Source organism: Nanorana parkeri, unplaced genomic scaffold (assembly GCF_000935625.1).
Source record: "Nanorana parkeri isolate BGI_ZX_2015 unplaced genomic scaffold, ASM93562v1 scaffold67, whole genome shotgun sequence".
NCBI lineage: Eukaryota > Metazoa > Chordata > Amphibia > Anura > Dicroglossidae > Nanorana > Nanorana parkeri.
In genome coordinates this window covers 528,570-547,980 of record NW_017306335.1, presented here as the reverse complement: position 1 = coordinate 547,980, position 19,411 = coordinate 528,570, and the positions used below count along the sequence as shown (strand labels likewise).

The window sequence follows — 19,411 nt, the reverse complement described above, 5'->3', positions numbered from 1 at the left end:
TTGCTGGGATTTGTATTCCTCTATAGCTGATGGTACATTGTGCTGTATATTATACATAGGAATACAAATCCCAGCAATACATTATAAACTGTATGTATAATGTACTATTGCTGGGATTTGTTGTACTCCTCTATAGCTGGTGCTATACTGCGCTGTATAGAGGACTACAAATCCCAGCAATAATACATTATACAGCACCATGCGGAATTCCACCAGCTATAGAGGAGCACAACAAATCCCAGCAATAGTACATTATACAGTGGTGCAATGCCGAATACCACTAGCTATAGAGGACTACAAAACCCAGCAACAGTACATTATACAGCGCAATGCAGAATACCGCCAGCTATAATGTACTATTGCTGGGATTTGTTGTACTCCTCTATAGTTGGTTATATTCTGCATTGCGCTGTATATTGTACTATTGCTGGAATTTGTAGTCCTCTATAGCCGGTGCCATTCTGCATTCATTGCTGTATAATTTTACACTTTCCATTTCACTATTTTGCACACCACACTATTTTTTTTCTTTTTTACTTCCACCGCTCCAAGCTTGCTCCTGTGATGGACTACAACCTCAATGCTACTCCTCTATAGCTGGTGCTATACTGCGCTGTATAGAGGACTACAAATCCCAGCAATAATACATTATACAGTGGTGCAATGCCGAATACCACTGGCTATAGAGGACTACAAAACCCAGCAACAGTACATTATACAGCGCAATGCAGAATACCGCCAGCTATAATGTACTATTGCTGGGATTTGTTGTACTCCTCTATAGTTGGTTATATTCTGCATTGCGCTGTATATTGTACTATTGCTGGAATTTGTAGTCCTCTATAGCCGGTGCCATTCTGCATTCATTGCTGTATAATTTTACACTTTCCATTTCACTATTTTGCACACCACACTATTTTTTTTCTTTTTTACTTCCACCGCTCCAAGCTTGCTCCTGTGATGGACTACAACCTCAATGCAAACTAGTAGTCCCTTTGCTGGAGCCATTTTTTTAAATGTATTTTATTGTTTATCCGATTAACCGATTAATCGAACTTAATAATCGGCTAACTAATCGATTTTGAAAATAATCGTTAGCTGCAGCTCTAGTCTGGATCCACCCAGCTGCGTGAGTGACAGCTGGCTTTGGCTATCTAGAGGCAGAGCCAGCTGTATCCGCCCGCTGTCCGTTCCGCCAGTCAGCTCTGGAGGATCGTACGGGAGGTGGGGGGAATCCCTGCAGGGAGCCCTGAGTGACGGCCACGGCTCTCTGCAGGGATAGATCGAGAAGTGAGCGAGCGACGGTATGTGTTCGCTCACTTTCCGATCTACTGAGTTGACCTGTGACAGTTTCATTGTCACAGGTCGGCTCAGATTATGAGGCTGAGTGAAAATCACTCGCCTCATAATTCTTCTTTTAAAGAGGAACTTTAAGGTGCCCATACACTGTGCGAATTTCGGGTAGTTTTGAGGAACCGCACTGTAGGCACCCTTTTAGTCGGCATCCCTCGATCAGCTGATCGAAGGAGCTGGCTAGGAAGTTTTCATACAAAAGGAGCTGGCAGCCAATGAGCTGCCCGCTCACATCAGGTATTATGGCAGCGGCCACTGTCAGAATACAATGCAAACAGAGGGGATTCCTCAAACGACACACTCCTAAGTGTTGCTGGAGAAATCTGCTCTATTTTCCTCGTTCAGCCCGTGGGTTGAATGAGGAAAATAGATCAGTGTATGGCCAGCCTTACCCATATTATTTTCTTCCCCAGTCTTCTGACAGAGGCCATTTTTACTAAGGGCAGATGAATCCATCTCCCTTTACTTCCTGGAACTCTGGCACATGCGGCTAGGACATGTGACCATGCACATCATCTCAGGGGAAGAAAATGCCTTTCCTTGAGATTACAGATGAGATTTCCCAGCAATGCTCTGCTGATGTAACCTCCCCAGAATGCAATGCTTGGCTTGGGTGCAGATTACATCACTAGAGCCCAAGAGGACCAGGAAGTGGAAAAGCAATCATTGTAAGTAAAAGAAAAATATGTTTAACTATCATGTAAGATGATTTTATATCAATACGTAGAGCTGCATGCTGATGTTATTTTAAGTCAAAGGGGGTAAAGGTCCGCCTTAAGTTTTTACCAAAACTATGTAGGACACACCTACAGCATACACTAGATTACTGTCAAATCAGACAGGCTTGTGCACTACATAATAGATCTGAATGTTGTGGTGCTGTGATCTGAGCACTATCTGAAGTTTTTGTATTGTGGCTACCAGTTCTCTATGGCTTTTTTGTTAGTTATGGAACCTGTTCAATATTCGTTTCCATTATGTGTCAGGATGTGATACGGTGTCACCGGGAGAGGAAGTAAAGGGGAATCCCCCTGTGAGGGACACATAGCAATACATATCTGTTAGAATTCCCAGTTTTTCTCCATGGCATCCAAATTGAAATGATTGTAGCTAGAGTTGTATATAACTTTTTCCATTTACTTTCTTTTTGTTATAACTTTTTCCATTTACTTTCTTTTTGTTATTTGTCATAGTTTTTTACCTTTTAACTTGTGTTTATTTTACTGCACTATTTTCATTTCCGTATTCTTCTGTTTTAGCACCTACACATGACGGTTCAGGCGTTGCAGGATGAGCTGCGAATCCAGCGAGACCTCAACCACCTCTTCCAGCAGGACAGCGGCGGGAGGTCCAAGGAACTGTTTACCGGCGAGTTGACCGAGGATAACTTCCGCATCCTCCATACGGAGCACGACCGCCAGGCCAAGGAGCTTTTCCTGCTGCGGAAGACGCTGGAGGAGATGGAGCTAAGGATCGAGACTCAGAAACAGACTCTGAACGCCAGGGACGAATCCATCAAAAAGCTGCTGGAGATGCTGCAGAGCAAAGGGATCTCCTCAAAGGTGATGGATGAGGACCACGAGAGGACCAGGAGGCTGGCCGAGGCCGAGATGCATGTCCACCATCTGGAGAGCCTGCTTGATCAGAAGGAGAAGGAGACCAACATGTTGAGAGAGGTGATTATTGAACACTGTAGCTTGATTACTACTTATGTCCCTCTGATGTCCTATGGACAAGGAAACCAGTCATGTTGTCTCTGCCAATTTGGAGGTTTGTCTGTGAAGGTTCTCATTCATCCAGGTCATGGTAGATCTGTAAAAGATAAGTAAAGGCAACTGGACTTGCTGTATTTTTCTTGAAGATGTTTCACTGATCATCCAACCAGCTTTCTCAATTCAGAATGACTTGTACAAAAAACTATCTGGGAATAAATATGGTGAACGTTGCTCCAATTCACACAATCTGTTAGTCACAACCAGGTTAACCAACTACACCTAAAGGAAAAAGGTCACTCCTTTTGAAGACAGTCAAATACGCATCCTAGACAGGGAGGTGGACTGGTTTAAAAGAGGTGTGAAAGAGGCCATTTATGAAAAAATTGAGAAGCCAAGCTTGAATAGAGGTGGGGGGTGAGACACCTCTATTGTCTGCCACAGACAACGTTGTTTTAACGCCTCTCTCTAGGCAGGTTAATAACACCTCCTACACTCCAATTATGCAAATGCAATCAACACCTGGTGGCGACTAACAGATTATGTGGATTGGAGCAACATTCACCATATTTATTCCCAGAATTATTTGCACAAGTCATTCTGAATTGAGAAAGCTGGTTGGGTGACCAGTGAAATGTCTTCAAGAAAAAATACAGCAAGTCCAGTTGCCTTCACTTATTTTTTACAGATAATTTGGAGGTTTGTCCAGGACCTGACAGCAGAAGGCATTAGGGCAGACGGGCAAGACAGGGAAGGGGAATGCTGTCTCTAAACAAACATTGTATGGTGGATTGTTGATTACATTAAAGTACATTATGGAGGGCAATTATTTATATTCAGTCCTGTAACGAGACCCTTACTATTGTGGCTGCCACCACAAAATACCCGGTGCTTTCAGATATGGGAGCGAGGGGAGCATGTGGCCTCCTCCCGTGATGTAGTACTTGGGCCTAGGGGCCAATCTCTATGATTGAGCAATGTCACTTGAAGTAATGGGGTGCATAACCGCTCTCTTTAAGTTGAGATACTACGTATTTTGTGGCAGCTGTGACAGGTGTGAATGTTGGTATTAAACAGCTCCTGGCACTTTGCTCTGTGAAGGTGCATTTAGATGAGTCATTACTGATGCAGCATCAACGTCAACATCATCCCTCATATATAAGCCAAGTGCTAATCCCAGTTGAATATTCCCACCCTCTACGGGGCACCCACATCTACAGTATCCTTGTTTCATTAGCTATATTTCATATACAGTATATATTTTTTTGTAAATGCTCCCTCTAGTGGTCATCTGTATATTGGGTAGTTTGAGTAGCATCCCTACAGATAAATGCACCCAAAGGTTACATTTATTTATAGGTGTAGTCTTTTGGGATAAGTGAGCCCCTGGCTTCTAATCTGGATACTCACACAGGAAGATCTCCCCTCTCTGGCTTTGTTCTTGTCCACCTGGGAATTTTAGATAAAATGTAAAAAAAAATCCTGCAGGGATTTTGAGAGCCCCTCGTGTACAGACCTGAGAACTCAGTGGAGGGATGGTGGGAGCCCCTCATAATGTGCAGAGCAGGTGTGCAGACCTGGGAACTCAGTGAAGGGATGGTGGGAGCCCCTAATAATGGGCACAGTAGGTGTGCAGACCTGAGAACTCAGTGGAGGGTTGGTGGGAGCCCCTCATAATGGGCAGAGCAGGTGTACAGACCTGATAGCTCAGCGTTCGGATGGTGGGAGCCCCTCATAATGGGCAGAGCAGGTGTACAGACCTGAGAACTCAGTGGAGGGTTGGTGGGAGCCCCTCATAATGGGCAGAGCAGGTGTACAGACCTGATAACTCAGCGTTCGGATGGTGGGAGCCCCTCATAATGGGCAGAGCAGGTGTACAGACCTGAGAACTCAGTGGAGGGATGGTGGGAACCCCTCATAATGGGCAGAGCAGGTGTACAGACCTGATAACTCAGCGTTCGGATGGTGGGAACCCCTCATAATGGGCACAGCAGGTGGTTATCTTTTTGCTGGTCAAATTCACACATATATTTAAAAAGAAAGAAAAACAGACTGACTTTTCTTTTAAAGCATATCTAAAACCAATAGAAAGAAATGTAATATATTTCAGCTTACCAGCCCTCGTTTTGATTTTGTCAGGTTTTTTCCATTTATTTTCTCCAGGTATTCCCACGAGTACAAAAATAACCCCAAACTTCCTGCCCTGGGGTGACAGCACTCACTCACTGTACTGCATCTATTGGAAAGCATAAAGTTGTATCACTCTAGGACAGGGAATGTCCTAGGACTACAGAACACCTGCTCTTCTCCATAACATTGGAAAGGGGTTGTTCTGTAGTCCTATGGTAAATAGGAACAATATAACTGATAAGAATGCTGCAAAGGAAGCTATTAAATCACAAGATTACTGGCAGATTTTTCTCCACTTATTGAACAGAAATGACAAAACACGTACAATGCTATATATATAAAAGACCAAAAGGGAGCAAATAAGAGAAGTTCATTGTTGGAGTTTATATACACTCTAGGGTATAATATTTGAATAGTTTCTTCATGATACCAAATTTGACCCTCAGGAGGTGCTGTAAGGGACATTGTAAATCGCTGATGAACTGGGAAAGGGGGACCAGTCTGGGTAACCACACAATGGCCTCAGAAACAGCAGGAAAAGTTCAATAAAGCTGCACAGATGCCGGCAGGATGAAGGCGATGCCACCTGAGCACTCGGCGACGGCCCTGGTGGTGCAGAGGTTAACACGCTCCCATCTTCCCAGCTCTGAGCACCCGGGATACATGAAACAGACGGCTGATTTCCTGTTTCCACGGTGATGGTCACCATGACTACTGCGGGTGTCAGATAAATAGTCTTTTCTCCATCGCTGTAAATAGAATGTGCAGGGTAGGCTGGGAGGCCCGGGAGAGGAGAGGATGGAATCCGTGTCAGCGGCCTTTATCTGCTCCCATTCTCCGATGGGCTCTCCTCCCAGGACAAATAATTGTCACTTTATTGCCCCCTGACAGCCGGTGATCACATATTTTGTTTGAAGCATTCTACAGAATCCAGATAATCATTGCTCCATCTGGCCAGTTTCAGCATGGGCATTGGAGTGGAATGCAGTCTGGTCTCTTACACCCTCACATACTATGTGTCCTGACCATGTTCCTACAATAGATCATACAAAGTAATGACACAGGAAACTGGGGACAGGATAAAGGTTCAACCTGTGCAGGGGTGTAGGAAGAGAGACTGCAGCTTGATCTGGGTATAGCCTGGTTCAGATGCCCTTCATTGTCCCTTAAAGCTTATAAGGCCTTTCCTGGTTCCTCCTTACTCTCCTCATCAACATGCTAAAAACGTTTTCAATTAAACTTTTCTGTTTTCATTACATACATTATATTAGTTCCAGTGACATCATCATTGGGTATCTGTGCTTACCTATGCAATGCATAGGTGGGAGGGGCTGGCAGGGTGCTTGTCATAGCTTCCTGAAAACATCATGAACACCCTGCCTCAGTACTTCCCTTAAAAACCCTCACCTCTGATGCAAGCTCTGGGATGGCTTTTGGGAGGAGTTCTGCAAATATCAAAATGACCTTATGGGTAGGTGTCTCTTGGAGGAGTGGAAGTTCTTAGGTAGGTGGAAGGGAGGGGCCCCGTTTTATTGGCCCCTGGAACTGATTCCTTCCAGTGTAAAGCTAAAATTCGGCTTTACACAGGTAAACAGACTCCTGGGGGCTATGGCCACCAGGACTGTGTTCACAAGGGCCCCACAGCCAGCACCATAAGGCCTACGGTAGTGAAAGGGTCAAAGCATAAGAGCTTATCCTTTAGGCTCCTTTTATATTTTTATATATATATTTATATATGCACTGAGTGGCCAGATTATTATGACCACCTGACGTTTGTAGGCTAATTCGCTATAATTTTGCGCTGAAGTTGCTAGAGGGCCACACCATTAAAAATAGGGAAGCAGGTTGTTTACCACGACAGTAGAAGTGATTTTTTTCTGAAGATTGGGTAAACAGCGCAATTTAACAACCTTTGAACGTGGGATGATTGTTGGCGCTCGGAGCCATGGAGGGAGTATCAGCAAAACAGCAGAATTCGTTAAATGTTCAAGAGCAGCTGTTGTTAAAGTGTTTAAAGACCGGACTGTCAGCCGAAAATCTGGGTCTGAGCGTGCGAATTGTGGCCGTCAGCGACTAGTCAATGTTAGAGCAGAACGGAGAGCGGCAAGACTGGTACAAGACAACAGAAGGGCAACAGTGCAGTGTCAGATGTCGCGAGGCGGCCCAACAAAATCATCTCGTGGAGTCATCTCGTGGCCCAACGAAGTACTGATGGGGTGGTCATAATAATCTGGCAACTCAGTGTATATACACATACTCCTCAATAGCCACAAATGATATAAATACACTTTGCACACTTTTCCGCAGCACAGATTAAATGTGTTGGAGTGATGCGGTTCAACGTGCACAGCCGTGTCATCCTTTTCACAGATTCTTGAATCTGGCAATATAGGGACTACAATTCCCATCTGCCAGCACGGCATAGGGACTCGTAGTTCTGAATGGCGTTCGACTGCAGTGACGTCCACAATGGTAGGGCTTTGACACTTTCTCCCGTCCCTCTAACTGAAAGTCCCTATCTCTGTATGGACAGGGACTGGGAGGAATAGTCTGCAGGAGCCATAGCATGGCACCCGTGATGCATTGATGGTGGTTGAATGAGGTAGTACAGTTTATGCTTCCACAATCACTTTCCATATGCAATCATGGTGGCATTTATCCAAGTTTTTTTTTCTTTGACAGTTTTTAGATTTATCAATTCCTGTTTTTTTTATCATTTAAACCCCCAACAATGAATTTCTCTTTATTGCTATCGGGTTTTTTTTTTCTATTTAAATATACTATTTTGTTATCAAGAAATCCAGAAATTGTCAGAAATCCAGTGAGCTGGTAACTTCCTGTGCTCCCTGCTGGTTTTTTATTAGTTGCATTGTTCTCGGCTATCTCTGAGGATTATAGAACCCCTCCCGTCATATTATGAGAAGAGCAGACAGGTAGGTGTAATGTGGTCCTGCCTTAGGGTGACAACGCTCTTTCCCCTAGGAATGGGGGAGAGAGGGTTGTGTTCATAGTCCTGTCTTGTTTCTGTTGGTCTGATGTAGAAATGTGAGTTGTTGTCACCCCAGGACAGGAAATGTGTTACTGGCAGGATTTCTAGGTGAAAATAAAGTGGAAAAAAACTAATGCAGCCACCTCATCTATGGACCGGTAAGGTGCAATGTATTACATTCTTCTTCTTATGTGTAGTTATACTTTAATGCTGCTCACATATTTATTAAATCGTTTCGGGATCAGATGATGAGATTGATGGGCCATAGAAATTTTTTTTTTTTGCTTAGCTCCATGGTAAAGGGCTCATTCTACCTGTGATGGAGATACGGGTCAGACCTCCATGTGTTTTTTGTTTTTTTGGAGGACCTCCATATCCAACAACAGCCACTTCCTATACAGTAGAAGCTTACAGATACTCTGCGGTATATGACTTAGCTTGGGCTCTGAGCTTCACTCTGGATCTGAAGGGGTTAAAGACATCCCCTGATTGTCACCTCCATTAACCCCCCCAGGGAAATTGCAGAGTCCCGTCCGGCCCGTGAGACTAGGCGTCCTCCTTTCTCTAAGGGTTTTCGTTTTTTTGTCACATCACGTCACCTTATGTGCGAGAGCCCGGCTGTGCTTAGCGCTGCTATTAATGGGTCAGGTAGCTGGCGGCTCCTCCCCCCTTTCCCTGCGATGGAGCGAGTAGCTCCTCCGTCTGCCACCTTGGGGCCAGAATGAAATCTCACCTGTGATGTTTTCTTCCTCCCCGCAGGAAATCCACCGGCGCTTCGAAAATGCCCCAGATTCTGCCAAGACGAAGGCCCTGCAGACCGTTATCGAAATGAAGGTATGATCATTAGAAAACTCTGAGTGTTGATGGCAGTGTGAGCGCCCTGGCATCCATTTATACGAGTCCCGTGTTCGGTTGTTCTAGATGTAAAGATCGCAGATACTCGCTCTCCAGCAGTGGAAATTTCGAGGGCCGGAAATAAGACCAGACAGGGAGGGTTTGCATTAAAACTCAACGATAAAAGGGAAACTTTATTCTTACAACTGTCTTCTAAATTGACCAATTTTTCCGAATTTAATTGAGTGCAAGATTTTGGTCATTTATTAGGATTCTCTACCGCAGGGATGGGCAAACTCCGGCCCCCCTGCCTGGGGTGTCAACTATAAATCCCATGAGACATTGCAAGACTGACAACCACAGGCATGACTACCAGAGACAGGTGCATGATGGGATTTGCAGTTTCACCACAGCTGGAGGGCCGGAGTTTGCCTACCCCTGCTCTACAGTTTCTTCTTCCTCAGGCCATTTTCCCTCCTTAGGAGTGTTCACATCTGACATTAAAGTGTCACACTAGCTTGGTGCCAGTATGATATTGTAAAGCAGGGCAGTGCAATAATAAACATTGTGAATAGAGTTCATTCCCAATATGAATATTAAAGTGAGCCTGGACTTGTATATATTAATAAAAGTAACAGGTTCTCTTTTTAGCAGCCATTGTAAGAAGGCTTTATTGGGCTTTCTGCCTAGGAGCCCTGAGAAAATCCCAGGAATTCAGGTAACGCATGACACTCCCCCCGCTTTCCATACTGGAGCGGTCTGTGCCAGCATACGCCAGGCCCCAATTTTTGTCATATGAGGTAGGATGGGGGCATGCTTGGCCCCTTCTCAGGAAGTGTAAATGTACACTTGAGTGTTTGGGGGCCCTGGCAGCAGATCAAGGCGGCAAGGTACCGCCAAGAACGTAAATACAAAAAAAGCCTTACTGTGCCTGCTGTAAACCTGTTTTTTTGGCTACTAAAGATTTCCCTTTGTCACTAAATCATTTTGAAGGGCCACTATACTTAAAGCGTATGTCAAACCAATCACACTTAGTTGTGGAGAGGGAGTGGAACCCTTGTCGGGTTTTAACTTCTATCCAGGGGAGCTTTCCCCATACTTCCTGTCCCAGTGACAACGGTTTCGCCAGACAGGAAGTGAGGGCAAAACTGCAACAGGTACAAAGAAATAAAAATCTGACAGGGTTTCTAGTCTTCCCCTACTCTAATAGTGAAATATTATTCCTGTCTTTTTTGTTGTTGTTGGAGAGTTCTCCTCCCTTCCTGTCTGGTAAAACATTGTCAGCAGAGCAGGAAGTTAAGGGAAGGCTTCTTAACGGAGCCCCTGATAGCAATAAAAACTCATTTAAGGCACATGTGTCAAACTCAAGGCCCAGGGGCCGAATCCGGCCCACCAGGCCATTTCCTAGACTTCTACTTTCAGATCTAGGTATTAAGTTATTACTAAAACCAGTGATAATCGAATGCAGAGGCAATTATGATAAAGATTAGGTTCATTTATATAGTCTTAAAGATACCTTTTGAGGGCAACCATAATGTTGATGCGGCCCTTGATTAAATTGAGTTTGACACCCCTACATTAAGGGTTCCACTCTTTCCCCACTCTCTCCACAACTAAGAAAAAAATGTTGTCTTGACCTACACTTTACTTATAATATTTTATGAGCTAATTTTATATGTTTTTAGAGGATAATAAGGTGTGAAGTATAGAAAGCGGCAGCCATCTTTTTTGAACAGGCAAGGTTTGTTATACCTGTACGGATGCCTAGTCCTGAGGGTGAATCACAGAAAACTATAGTTAGAATTCAGGATTTGTGGTCATAGTAGATTACAGCCCTTTTCAGTTTATTCAAGAACTTCCCACAAATGTAGTGTAGTGAATGGCGTACGTACCTAGTTGTATAAAATTGAACATTTCTCTATTCTGGGTATAGTGGTCCATCGTGGCAAGAATTTTTCCATCAAAGCAACTTCAATTTGAGCGTTTCATCCTCTATTCTATTATCCTCAGTCATATCTGTTAAATCATTTCATGAAAATCTCTCAACTGCAATTCATAAGGAAAAATTACTGACCTGCTGGAAAATTTTGGCCTTTCAAGAGCAGAGGACGTCTGAAATTGTGGGAGTGAGCAGTTCACAGCCATGCCAATGGATTGATTCATTATGCGGATGGTTTTACTTAAATGCAAATAATGGAAAAATGAAGGCTTTGATTTTGCATATCATATCTTCTACCTTTTTGGTTCATGAAAAAGGTTGCATAGTTAGTAAGGTTGAAAAAAAGATACATTATTGCGTTCAACCAAAAAGTACCTCAATGCAATAACACACCATCGGGTATAAAATAACATCAATACATTTTTAACAACGTAAAGCTGAACTTCAGGCAAATGGCTAAACACACTGATGATGGTTCTGACTCTTTTTGTCCTTCCAGTGCTAAGATTTACATGACACATCTCTGTCTGGCAGGGGATAAGACTTTATTTTTCTCTGCTGCAATTAACACCCACAGGTCTTATTTTTCTCCCACCCTTTGACTGGACAGTAAAAAGAGAAGCAGCAAACGGATGAGCTCATCTCTAAAGCTGGCCATACACCTTACAATTATCTGCAGATTTTCTATGGTCAGATGGAAAAGGTGGAACAGATTCCTCCATTTACACTTAACTGTGTGGATGGAGGAACCTCCACCTGGGCCAAGCTTCAGTATCTTGTTAGTCTGCCCTGCTGGCTCCCAAAATACCTGAACACTCTGATTGGATGCAGGCATTGTTCAGGTGTTTTGAGAGCCAGCGGGGCCGACTAGCAAGATACTGAAGCTTGGCCCAGCAGGAGATTCCTCTATCCACACAGTTTAGCATAGATGGAGGAATCTGTTGTACTTTTTCTATCTGACCAGAGAAAATGTTCAGATAATTGTAAGGTGTATGGCCGGCTTTACTCTACTCTCTCCTCCTATTAACATGTTGGTTCTTCACACATGGACAATACAGCTCTACTGATTGATTGATTGATTGAGCTGTCTCTCCTCCCAATTTGAGCTCTGCTGTACAGGGGGCTGCGAGAGGCTGATATCAGGTCAAATGCTTGCATTAAAAAATACATTTAATGACATAATAAATGCAAAGCTGCATTACAAATATTAATATCTTTTATATGTGTCCCGAGTTGAGCTTTAAAGGGGAGCTTTGCTTGAAAAAGAAATGTACTGTAAGGCTGACCTGACTAAAGCAGAGGTTTCTGCATGTTCCTTTTTCTATGTTCTTAAGTCCCATGAGAGTGGGGAATGGGGAGCTCTATTAATTGTCAGCTTCTAGCTCCAGAGTTGCATCCTTCTCTTCATCCTTTTGAGCCACTTTAACCAGTTAAAGGTGTTCCAAAGCCAAAGTTCCAGAATGTATTTGCTCCCAAGACAAAAAAATACACTGTATGGCCAAAAGTATGTGGCTACCACAAATTATTGAGTTCAGAGGTTTCCAAGGGAGGGTATTGTTAATGTTGCAGCATACAAAGATATTTGTGCACTTCCAACGTAGTGGTAACAGTTTGACTGTTCCAGCATGACTGTGCATAAAGCCAGATCCATAAAAGCATGGTTTCACCTGTGTGTTGTGGAGTAACTCGAATGTCCTGCACAGAGCCCTGGCCTCAACCCTACTGAACAGCCTTGGGATGAATTAAAACACAGACTGCAAGCCGGGTCTTCTCGTCCAACATCAGTACCTGACCTCACACATGGACACAGAATACCTTAGACATACTCCAAAATCTTGTGAAAAGCCTTCCCTAGAAGAGAGAAGGCTTTTCCAGCCACAAACGTGGGTCAAACTCATGTCAATTCCCATAGTTTTGAAATGGGATACCCAAGAAGCTAATTTAAGATGTTGGTGATGATCAGGTGTCAAGATACTTTTGGGCACACAGTGTACTTGCAATATATAGGTTCAAGAAAATATTATACTTTGAAAACTTTTCATTTATGATTTCATTTTTCCAAATAAAGCCTGAATCTTGTGTCGCTTATCTGAAATGCAGCTCCACTTTTCCAAGGCACCTCCAGTCTAGCACAGTAGGTTGCAGTGGTGCTCATATGTGGTGCTGTGATGTGGAAACCGTAACCTACACTTAGATTTCCTTTAGAAGAACTAGGCGCAGATAATACAGTTAGAACAATGTGCCAATGTTGGTTGTGTTGGCAGGTACACGTGTAGTCCAGCAGATGATTGCAGGCATAAGGGGGACATCGCTGATGGCAGTTTTAATGATGGTGTATCAGTTTTATCACCTCAACCAAAGAAGTGACTTGGCAACTGCTTTTCTGGCAGGATCAACATGAGCTATCACATTAGAGATAATCACATATTCAGTACATTTCTGCAATAGATCCACATTTCTCCATGTTTTCTTCCTTTTATAAAATGCTGCAAGCACCAAAAAATACCTGATCTGCCAGAAATCCAGTAAACGTCTTCCTGTTTGAGCTGACAACTTTACCTCTTCTGGAGTGAGTCTGTTAAATAGACTCGCGAATAAGGCCCATCCCAGTTTCTGGTTAAATGTTCATTCCCCTTCTTGCAAAAGCCACTGGTACCTGATGTTAGACTGAGTTTATTCCAAAACATTGTCCTACTTAAATATCCTTAGCCCTTCCAAAAACCACCTAGAGAGAGGATGTGTACCAACATTGGTCCAGGTCATGCACTTTAAGATGCAGTGGTTTTAGGCTACTTGCCAGTGTGGCAAGTATGCCTGAACAAGAAGGGGAACATGGCTGCTGCTGAACATTTTCCATTGTCCATTCTGCCATCAGATTGTCCTAAATTTGGTTAGGTGACCCATGTAGCTTTAGCTAGTCATAGTGGTCTAATAGAGTAGCATAAGCTGCTCTGGAAATTCGTAGTCATGGCATTGTTTCCCTGTAGGACTCTAAGCTCACGTCGATGGAGAGAGGACTGAGGGATCTGGAGGATGAGATCCAAATGCTAAAGTCCAACGGAGCTTTGTCTACTGAAGAGCGCGAAGAGGAGATAAAACAAATGGAGGTCTACCGGAGTCACTCCAAGTTCATGAAGAACAAGGTAATCTAGCTCTGCTTGGTGCGGTGGATGGTCGTCTTCACTGACTCTTTAACATTACGAAGGGTGCCTTTGGTGTCTGCGGCAACAATGACTAACCTGTAGTGATTTTGCTCCTCCAGAGTTGAATCATAACCCCTCCACCACTAAAATGTTAGACAGAATAAGTAACTTCAGATCATAAGATTTCATTTGGTGTTTCGGTTGGACAGATTTTAGATCTCATTTGCATTTATGCTCTTTAACTTTTTTCCTGCCTGAGTGCAGTTTTAAAAGAGAAGTATGAGGTAACCTTTTTATCCCATAGTTCTCTTAAGGGTCACGCGAGGACATATTCTAACGTCCTCCCGTGACTCAAAGCTCTGTATATAGCGAGCTATTGCTCACTATATACTGAGAGCGCCGTAGCTGGGACCGATCCCGACAGTGCTGTCGCGATCCACCCAGCTGGCTGATTGACAGCGGGCTCTGCCTATCTAGCGGCAGAGCCAGCTTTACCAGTCAGCGCCGGAGGATCAGAGTGGGGAGGAATCCCTGCGGGGAACGGTGACTGGCGGTCACCGCTCTCTGCAGGGACAGGATGGAGAAGTGAGCAAGCAACGGTATGCGTTCGCTCACTTCCCGATCTATAAAGCTGAAATGTGACAGTTTCAGTCATTGTCACAGGTCGGCTCTAAATATGAGGTTGAGTGCAAATCACTCACCTCATAGTTCTCCTTTAAATCAAACGTGTAGAACATAAAAATGTTTGCTTTAAGGCCCTCCTTCCCTGAACCATATAGTCCCCTTTTTTTTGCTCCTCCACTTCTGCACCTTTCAGACTTGGGAGCAAAGAAAGTAACCTTAATTTTCAGGTATGGAGGAACATGTGATGCATTCCCCTTCCTGTCATGCCAGTAATGGTGTTTGGTGATTGGATAAAAGCTGTCAAATGGAGACAAACATCAGCCCAATATCAGTTCTGACTGGAGCTTCTAGGAGCTTACACAGGGCATTTGACTGGGTGAAAGGAGGAAGGTAAGTGGAGAATAAACGTGAAGTTGCCCTCCAGACTGCTACTTTAACTAGATAATGCTGATCACAGTAACGTGTACCGGAGACAATCAGCAAGGCATCTGCTGATGTGAAGGCTATGATTGGCCTTTTTGGACCAAATGTTTAGGTTAGTTGTAGACTGTTTTTTTAGAGTTATAGTTAGGATAGGGATACTACTAACAGTAACACTTCAGGAGAAATAATTTTATCTTTTCAGGCCTAAAATGTGGAATATAACATGGGTGCAAAAATTGAAGAAAGGGCCTCAGTCATGAAGGGGTTAAAATATGCTTTTCTTGTCCCCTTAAGGACAAAGTAAGTCTTTAACCTTTGGGTTATAAGGCAGCCTACAGGAGAATTGCACACGGGGAAACAAAAAGCTGTAGGACAGCCCAGAATAACCCCTCCCCCTACCAACTTGCTTGTGTGCAAGGAGAATGGTGGTCTTTTCTACAGCTCTGCTGTGTGAAGATGTGAAGACTAACTTTTTTTTTTTCCCTTTAGTACTTTTATCTTGTTTTATTATTTTTCTCTACATCGCTGCTGGAGCGTTGCCACTGATTGCAGTTTTCCAGCACGGTCATCCTCTGTTTGGCTTTTGGAGTACTGCATATGGCCCCCACTGGACTGGTTGTACAGGAATAGCCTAAAAGTGATCTTTCGGCATTGGACTCCACATAGGGCGCTCTCCAGACCCTGTTCTGGTAAAGGTTAGCTACGGAGAGCTTTCCAGGTCCAGAGCTTTTGGGATTGGCTCTGGATAGCACGGTCTCTGAAGGCGTGATCACTCCGGTGTTTGTAAATAACTGGGGACACATAGGGGGTTATTCACAAAGCTGCCGAAGGGAGCCGTGTGAATAACCAACCCGAAGTGAAGTGAGCCGAACGCCGTTCGGTTATTCACTTCAGGCTTGTACAGCTGATTTCAGCTGTACACCGACTGAAATCAGCCGTACAACGGCTTGCTGCGGCTGGGTTCGGGTCGGTCGAAGTGCAGAAGGAGTTTGACTCAGCTGATCCAACATCTGGATCGGCTTAGCCGAACCTCCGGCAGGCTACTCGTTGCTGTTCGGCCTATTCTCATAGGGCCCAAACAGCAGTGAGTGAATAGCCGAATGCCGGAGAGCGCCCTTCGGCTCAGCTATTCTATTCTGCTCGGTACCTCTATGGCAGCGTTTTTCAACCACTGTGCCGCGGCACACTAGTGTGCCGTGAGATATTGTCTGGTGTGCCGTAGATTTAAAATATATGGTTTGGGGGGTCTTTTACAAACGCTAGCAACGCAGCAGTTGAAAATCAAACCAATAGGAAAAAATTGCAGAAAATTCAAAAATGGCTTGGCCAGCTGATTTGAAAAATGTTCCAGGGGGCTTGGCAGCGAAAGGGTTAAAAGAGATTTAACTGCTGCCCAGGTTGATCCGTTGTATATAGAACATGTAAAGCAGATGGCTGTAGCCTTAACTTTTTGCTGTGATGGTTTGCTAGAAGCCTCCTGCATCCTGTATCTCATGTCAATTTATGTGTGTGAGGCACTTTGGCTAAAGTGCTGGACTGCAGAACTCTTGTGTAAAAAGCATTTGAACCACATGGCCTTCAAGAGACAGCATGCCTTCGAACTAGCTCTTTAAAACTGTATTAAGGATGCTGCTGGTGACAAAGGAACCCATCTTCCGCTGCAGAAAAAAAGCTAGAAGCAGACTATAAGTTCTAATCCCTCCTATCTGTTAAGAAATGTCCCTTTTTCCATTACACATTTTCACCTCTCAAACTTTGGCACAGTAGTTGCCTCATCCTTCCTAACTCATTTTCATACAGGAAATTGAACAGACTTTGAGTAATGTGGATACGATGCCCCTTTTAGTACTTGCTGTGCTTCCTTAAACTTTATACTTTGATCTTACTTTTGAAATCCCAAATAAAACCTTAACTATATAAAAAAAAAGAATGTAATGCCCCTTTCGATTTTGCACTCCCTTTCTCAAGTGGACATTCAAGTTTCACCAAATCCCAAAACAAGTCGTCCTCTGAATGAAGTGTTATCTTTGTGGACACTTGAACAGTTTTGGTGCAGGAGGTGGTCTCCCAGGGCTACAAACTGGATTTTTGCTGCCATCCCTCTCCTCTGTTTCTTAACTCCAACCTTCCTGTTTCACTGTACAGATTAGCAGACTTCCTTTGAGCCCTCTCAGTTCTTTTAGATCAAGTTTTCATTGCCTAAGTTCATGTGACAGAACAGTTCTACTCCAGTTTGTTCATCTTGTCTAATGTCAAAGGAAGCATTTACCCTTTCTGGATATCAAAGCTCTAAATGTCTTTTATTTGATGCCAAAAATTCTGCTTAGAATTTTGCAATGGTATTGGGCCTCTCGTCTGCACCACAGGTATTCACCAGCCCTGTTGGGGACAGTTGGTGCCGGCTCTTTAGGGCAACATGAAACTGACCATCCAGATGTTACACCGATGGATCCTGAACCTTGAGAAATCTTTATTGGAACCGATTAAGAATATCTTGGTCTAGTCCTGGACACAAGGTCAGGGTGTTCCTTCCAAAGAAGAAACTTCAAGCACCCCGTTCTAAACTGCAAACTCCAGTCTAGAAGTCATCTCACTCTCTGCTTCTGCATGAGGGTCCTAGATCTGAAGATAGCCTCTTTCAGGGCCTTCCCATTTGTACACTTTTACTCCAGATTACATTCTGTCATCGTGGGACAAGTCAGTCCGGTCTCTGGACAGACCATTTCATCTGTCGCAGAGGACCAGAGTTTCAGGAATCCAGCTGTACGATCGGGAAAGTCCCTCATGCAGTTCTTAGCGAGCCCCTCTGCAGGGGTGGTTTTCAAATTTCCCTGGAGTTCAGCTTTAAAGTACAGGTGTATTTATGCATAGAAAAGTACAGTATGTTTCCCACCTGGCTAGTATACCAAAAATCAGACCACAGATGTAGAATAGTCCCCCTAAAGGTGCCCATACACCTGCCGATTATCGGACGATAATCGCGGGTGATGTAGAAACAGTCTCACGTCTTTTGTCTCCCGAGCAGGCTTAAAAAACCCGCCGAGAATCATAAGATTGTCGGCGGGTTAGTGGCGTTCTCGGGAGACAAATGCCACACGAGCGACTTGCATTTAATTTTATTTTTGGCACCTGTGCTCTATTGCACAGGAGAGAGTACAAGCTCCATACAGTGAAAAGACAAGCAGTGTAAAGGTAGACCTAGATGCATCAGAAGTCATGTGTGTTCTTGTTTTTGGTATTCTAGCTATGGGGGGATCCATGCTCGTTTAAAAAAAAAAAAAGTTTCCACCCGTATTATGCGCTGTGTTGACGCAACACATTATCGTGCATTAGGATGTGCTGACAAACTTTTCATTTTGAATGATCTGGCGCGCACCTTAAAGCAGACATTTATCTATGTCTTTAAAATATCAACAAACAGACCTTTAGAAATGTTTCGTAATGACAATCTACAAGCACATACTTCTAGATAATTGCCGACTTTTTATTCTTTGCATTCCTTATTTCTCTTTTCTTGCCCAGTCTTCTGACAGTGGCCATGTTTACTAAAGTCAGATTACTAGATCTTCAATTACTTGCTTGATTTCTGGCACATGTGACCAGACATGTGACTAGAACATGTGACCATGCACATCATCTCAGGGGAGAAAAAATGTCTTTCCCTGAGATCTCGTGAGATTACAGTTTTTCCAGCAATGCTCTGCTGATGACCAGGCAATCCCAGTGTGCATTGCTTTGTCAAACTAAAGTCATTTTGCCCTTTCAAAGCAGGAAGTGAATGCTCTTAAAGTGCAAGTGTTTCCAATCACAGCATTTTACACCTGACATGTCTGTTATTATTAATCATCATATATAGAGGGATGCATTGGTAGAATTTGATTTTTGAGTGTAAAAGTCCGCTTTAAGGCAATGCAAAACAGACATGATTCCTCTTCTTCCTTTTTTTTTCTTTCTTAAAGTAGTGCACCACAAGCATGGCATTGGCAGTTGTGGTATGCTGCAGTGCAGGTAAATTGACCACTACTATATTAGCGTGTCAAACTGAATGTCACCAAGATTTATGCAATGTTTTGCCACACATAACCATGATGGAATGAGTTGGATGGGCCCAAAGGGTTTCAAAATACAACCACAATTAACCTCTTGCCGTCCGCCCATAGTAAAAAAACGGACGGACGGCACTGCAGCATCTGCGGGTTGCCGTCTCCAGACGGCAATTTTTTTCTGCTCGCGCGCGCCCCCCTAGCGGGCACGACGGGCAGAA

At 43.8% G+C, this 19,411-nt stretch overlaps 1 protein-coding gene across 1 annotated transcript in view; it reads left to right on the top strand.

The window, feature by feature from the left end:
- ERC1 (ELKS/RAB6-interacting/CAST family member 1) overlaps positions 1-19,411 on the top strand; it is a 210,556-nt gene that overhangs the window by 71,783 nt on the left and 119,362 nt on the right. The window contains exons 3-5 of the mRNA XM_018576477.1: positions 2,613-3,029; positions 8,944-9,018; positions 13,945-14,100. Of these exons, the coding sequence (XP_018431979.1) occupies positions 2,613-3,029; positions 8,944-9,018; positions 13,945-14,100 (648 nt within the window). The remainder of the gene's footprint in view (positions 1-2,612; positions 3,030-8,943; positions 9,019-13,944; positions 14,101-19,411) is intronic.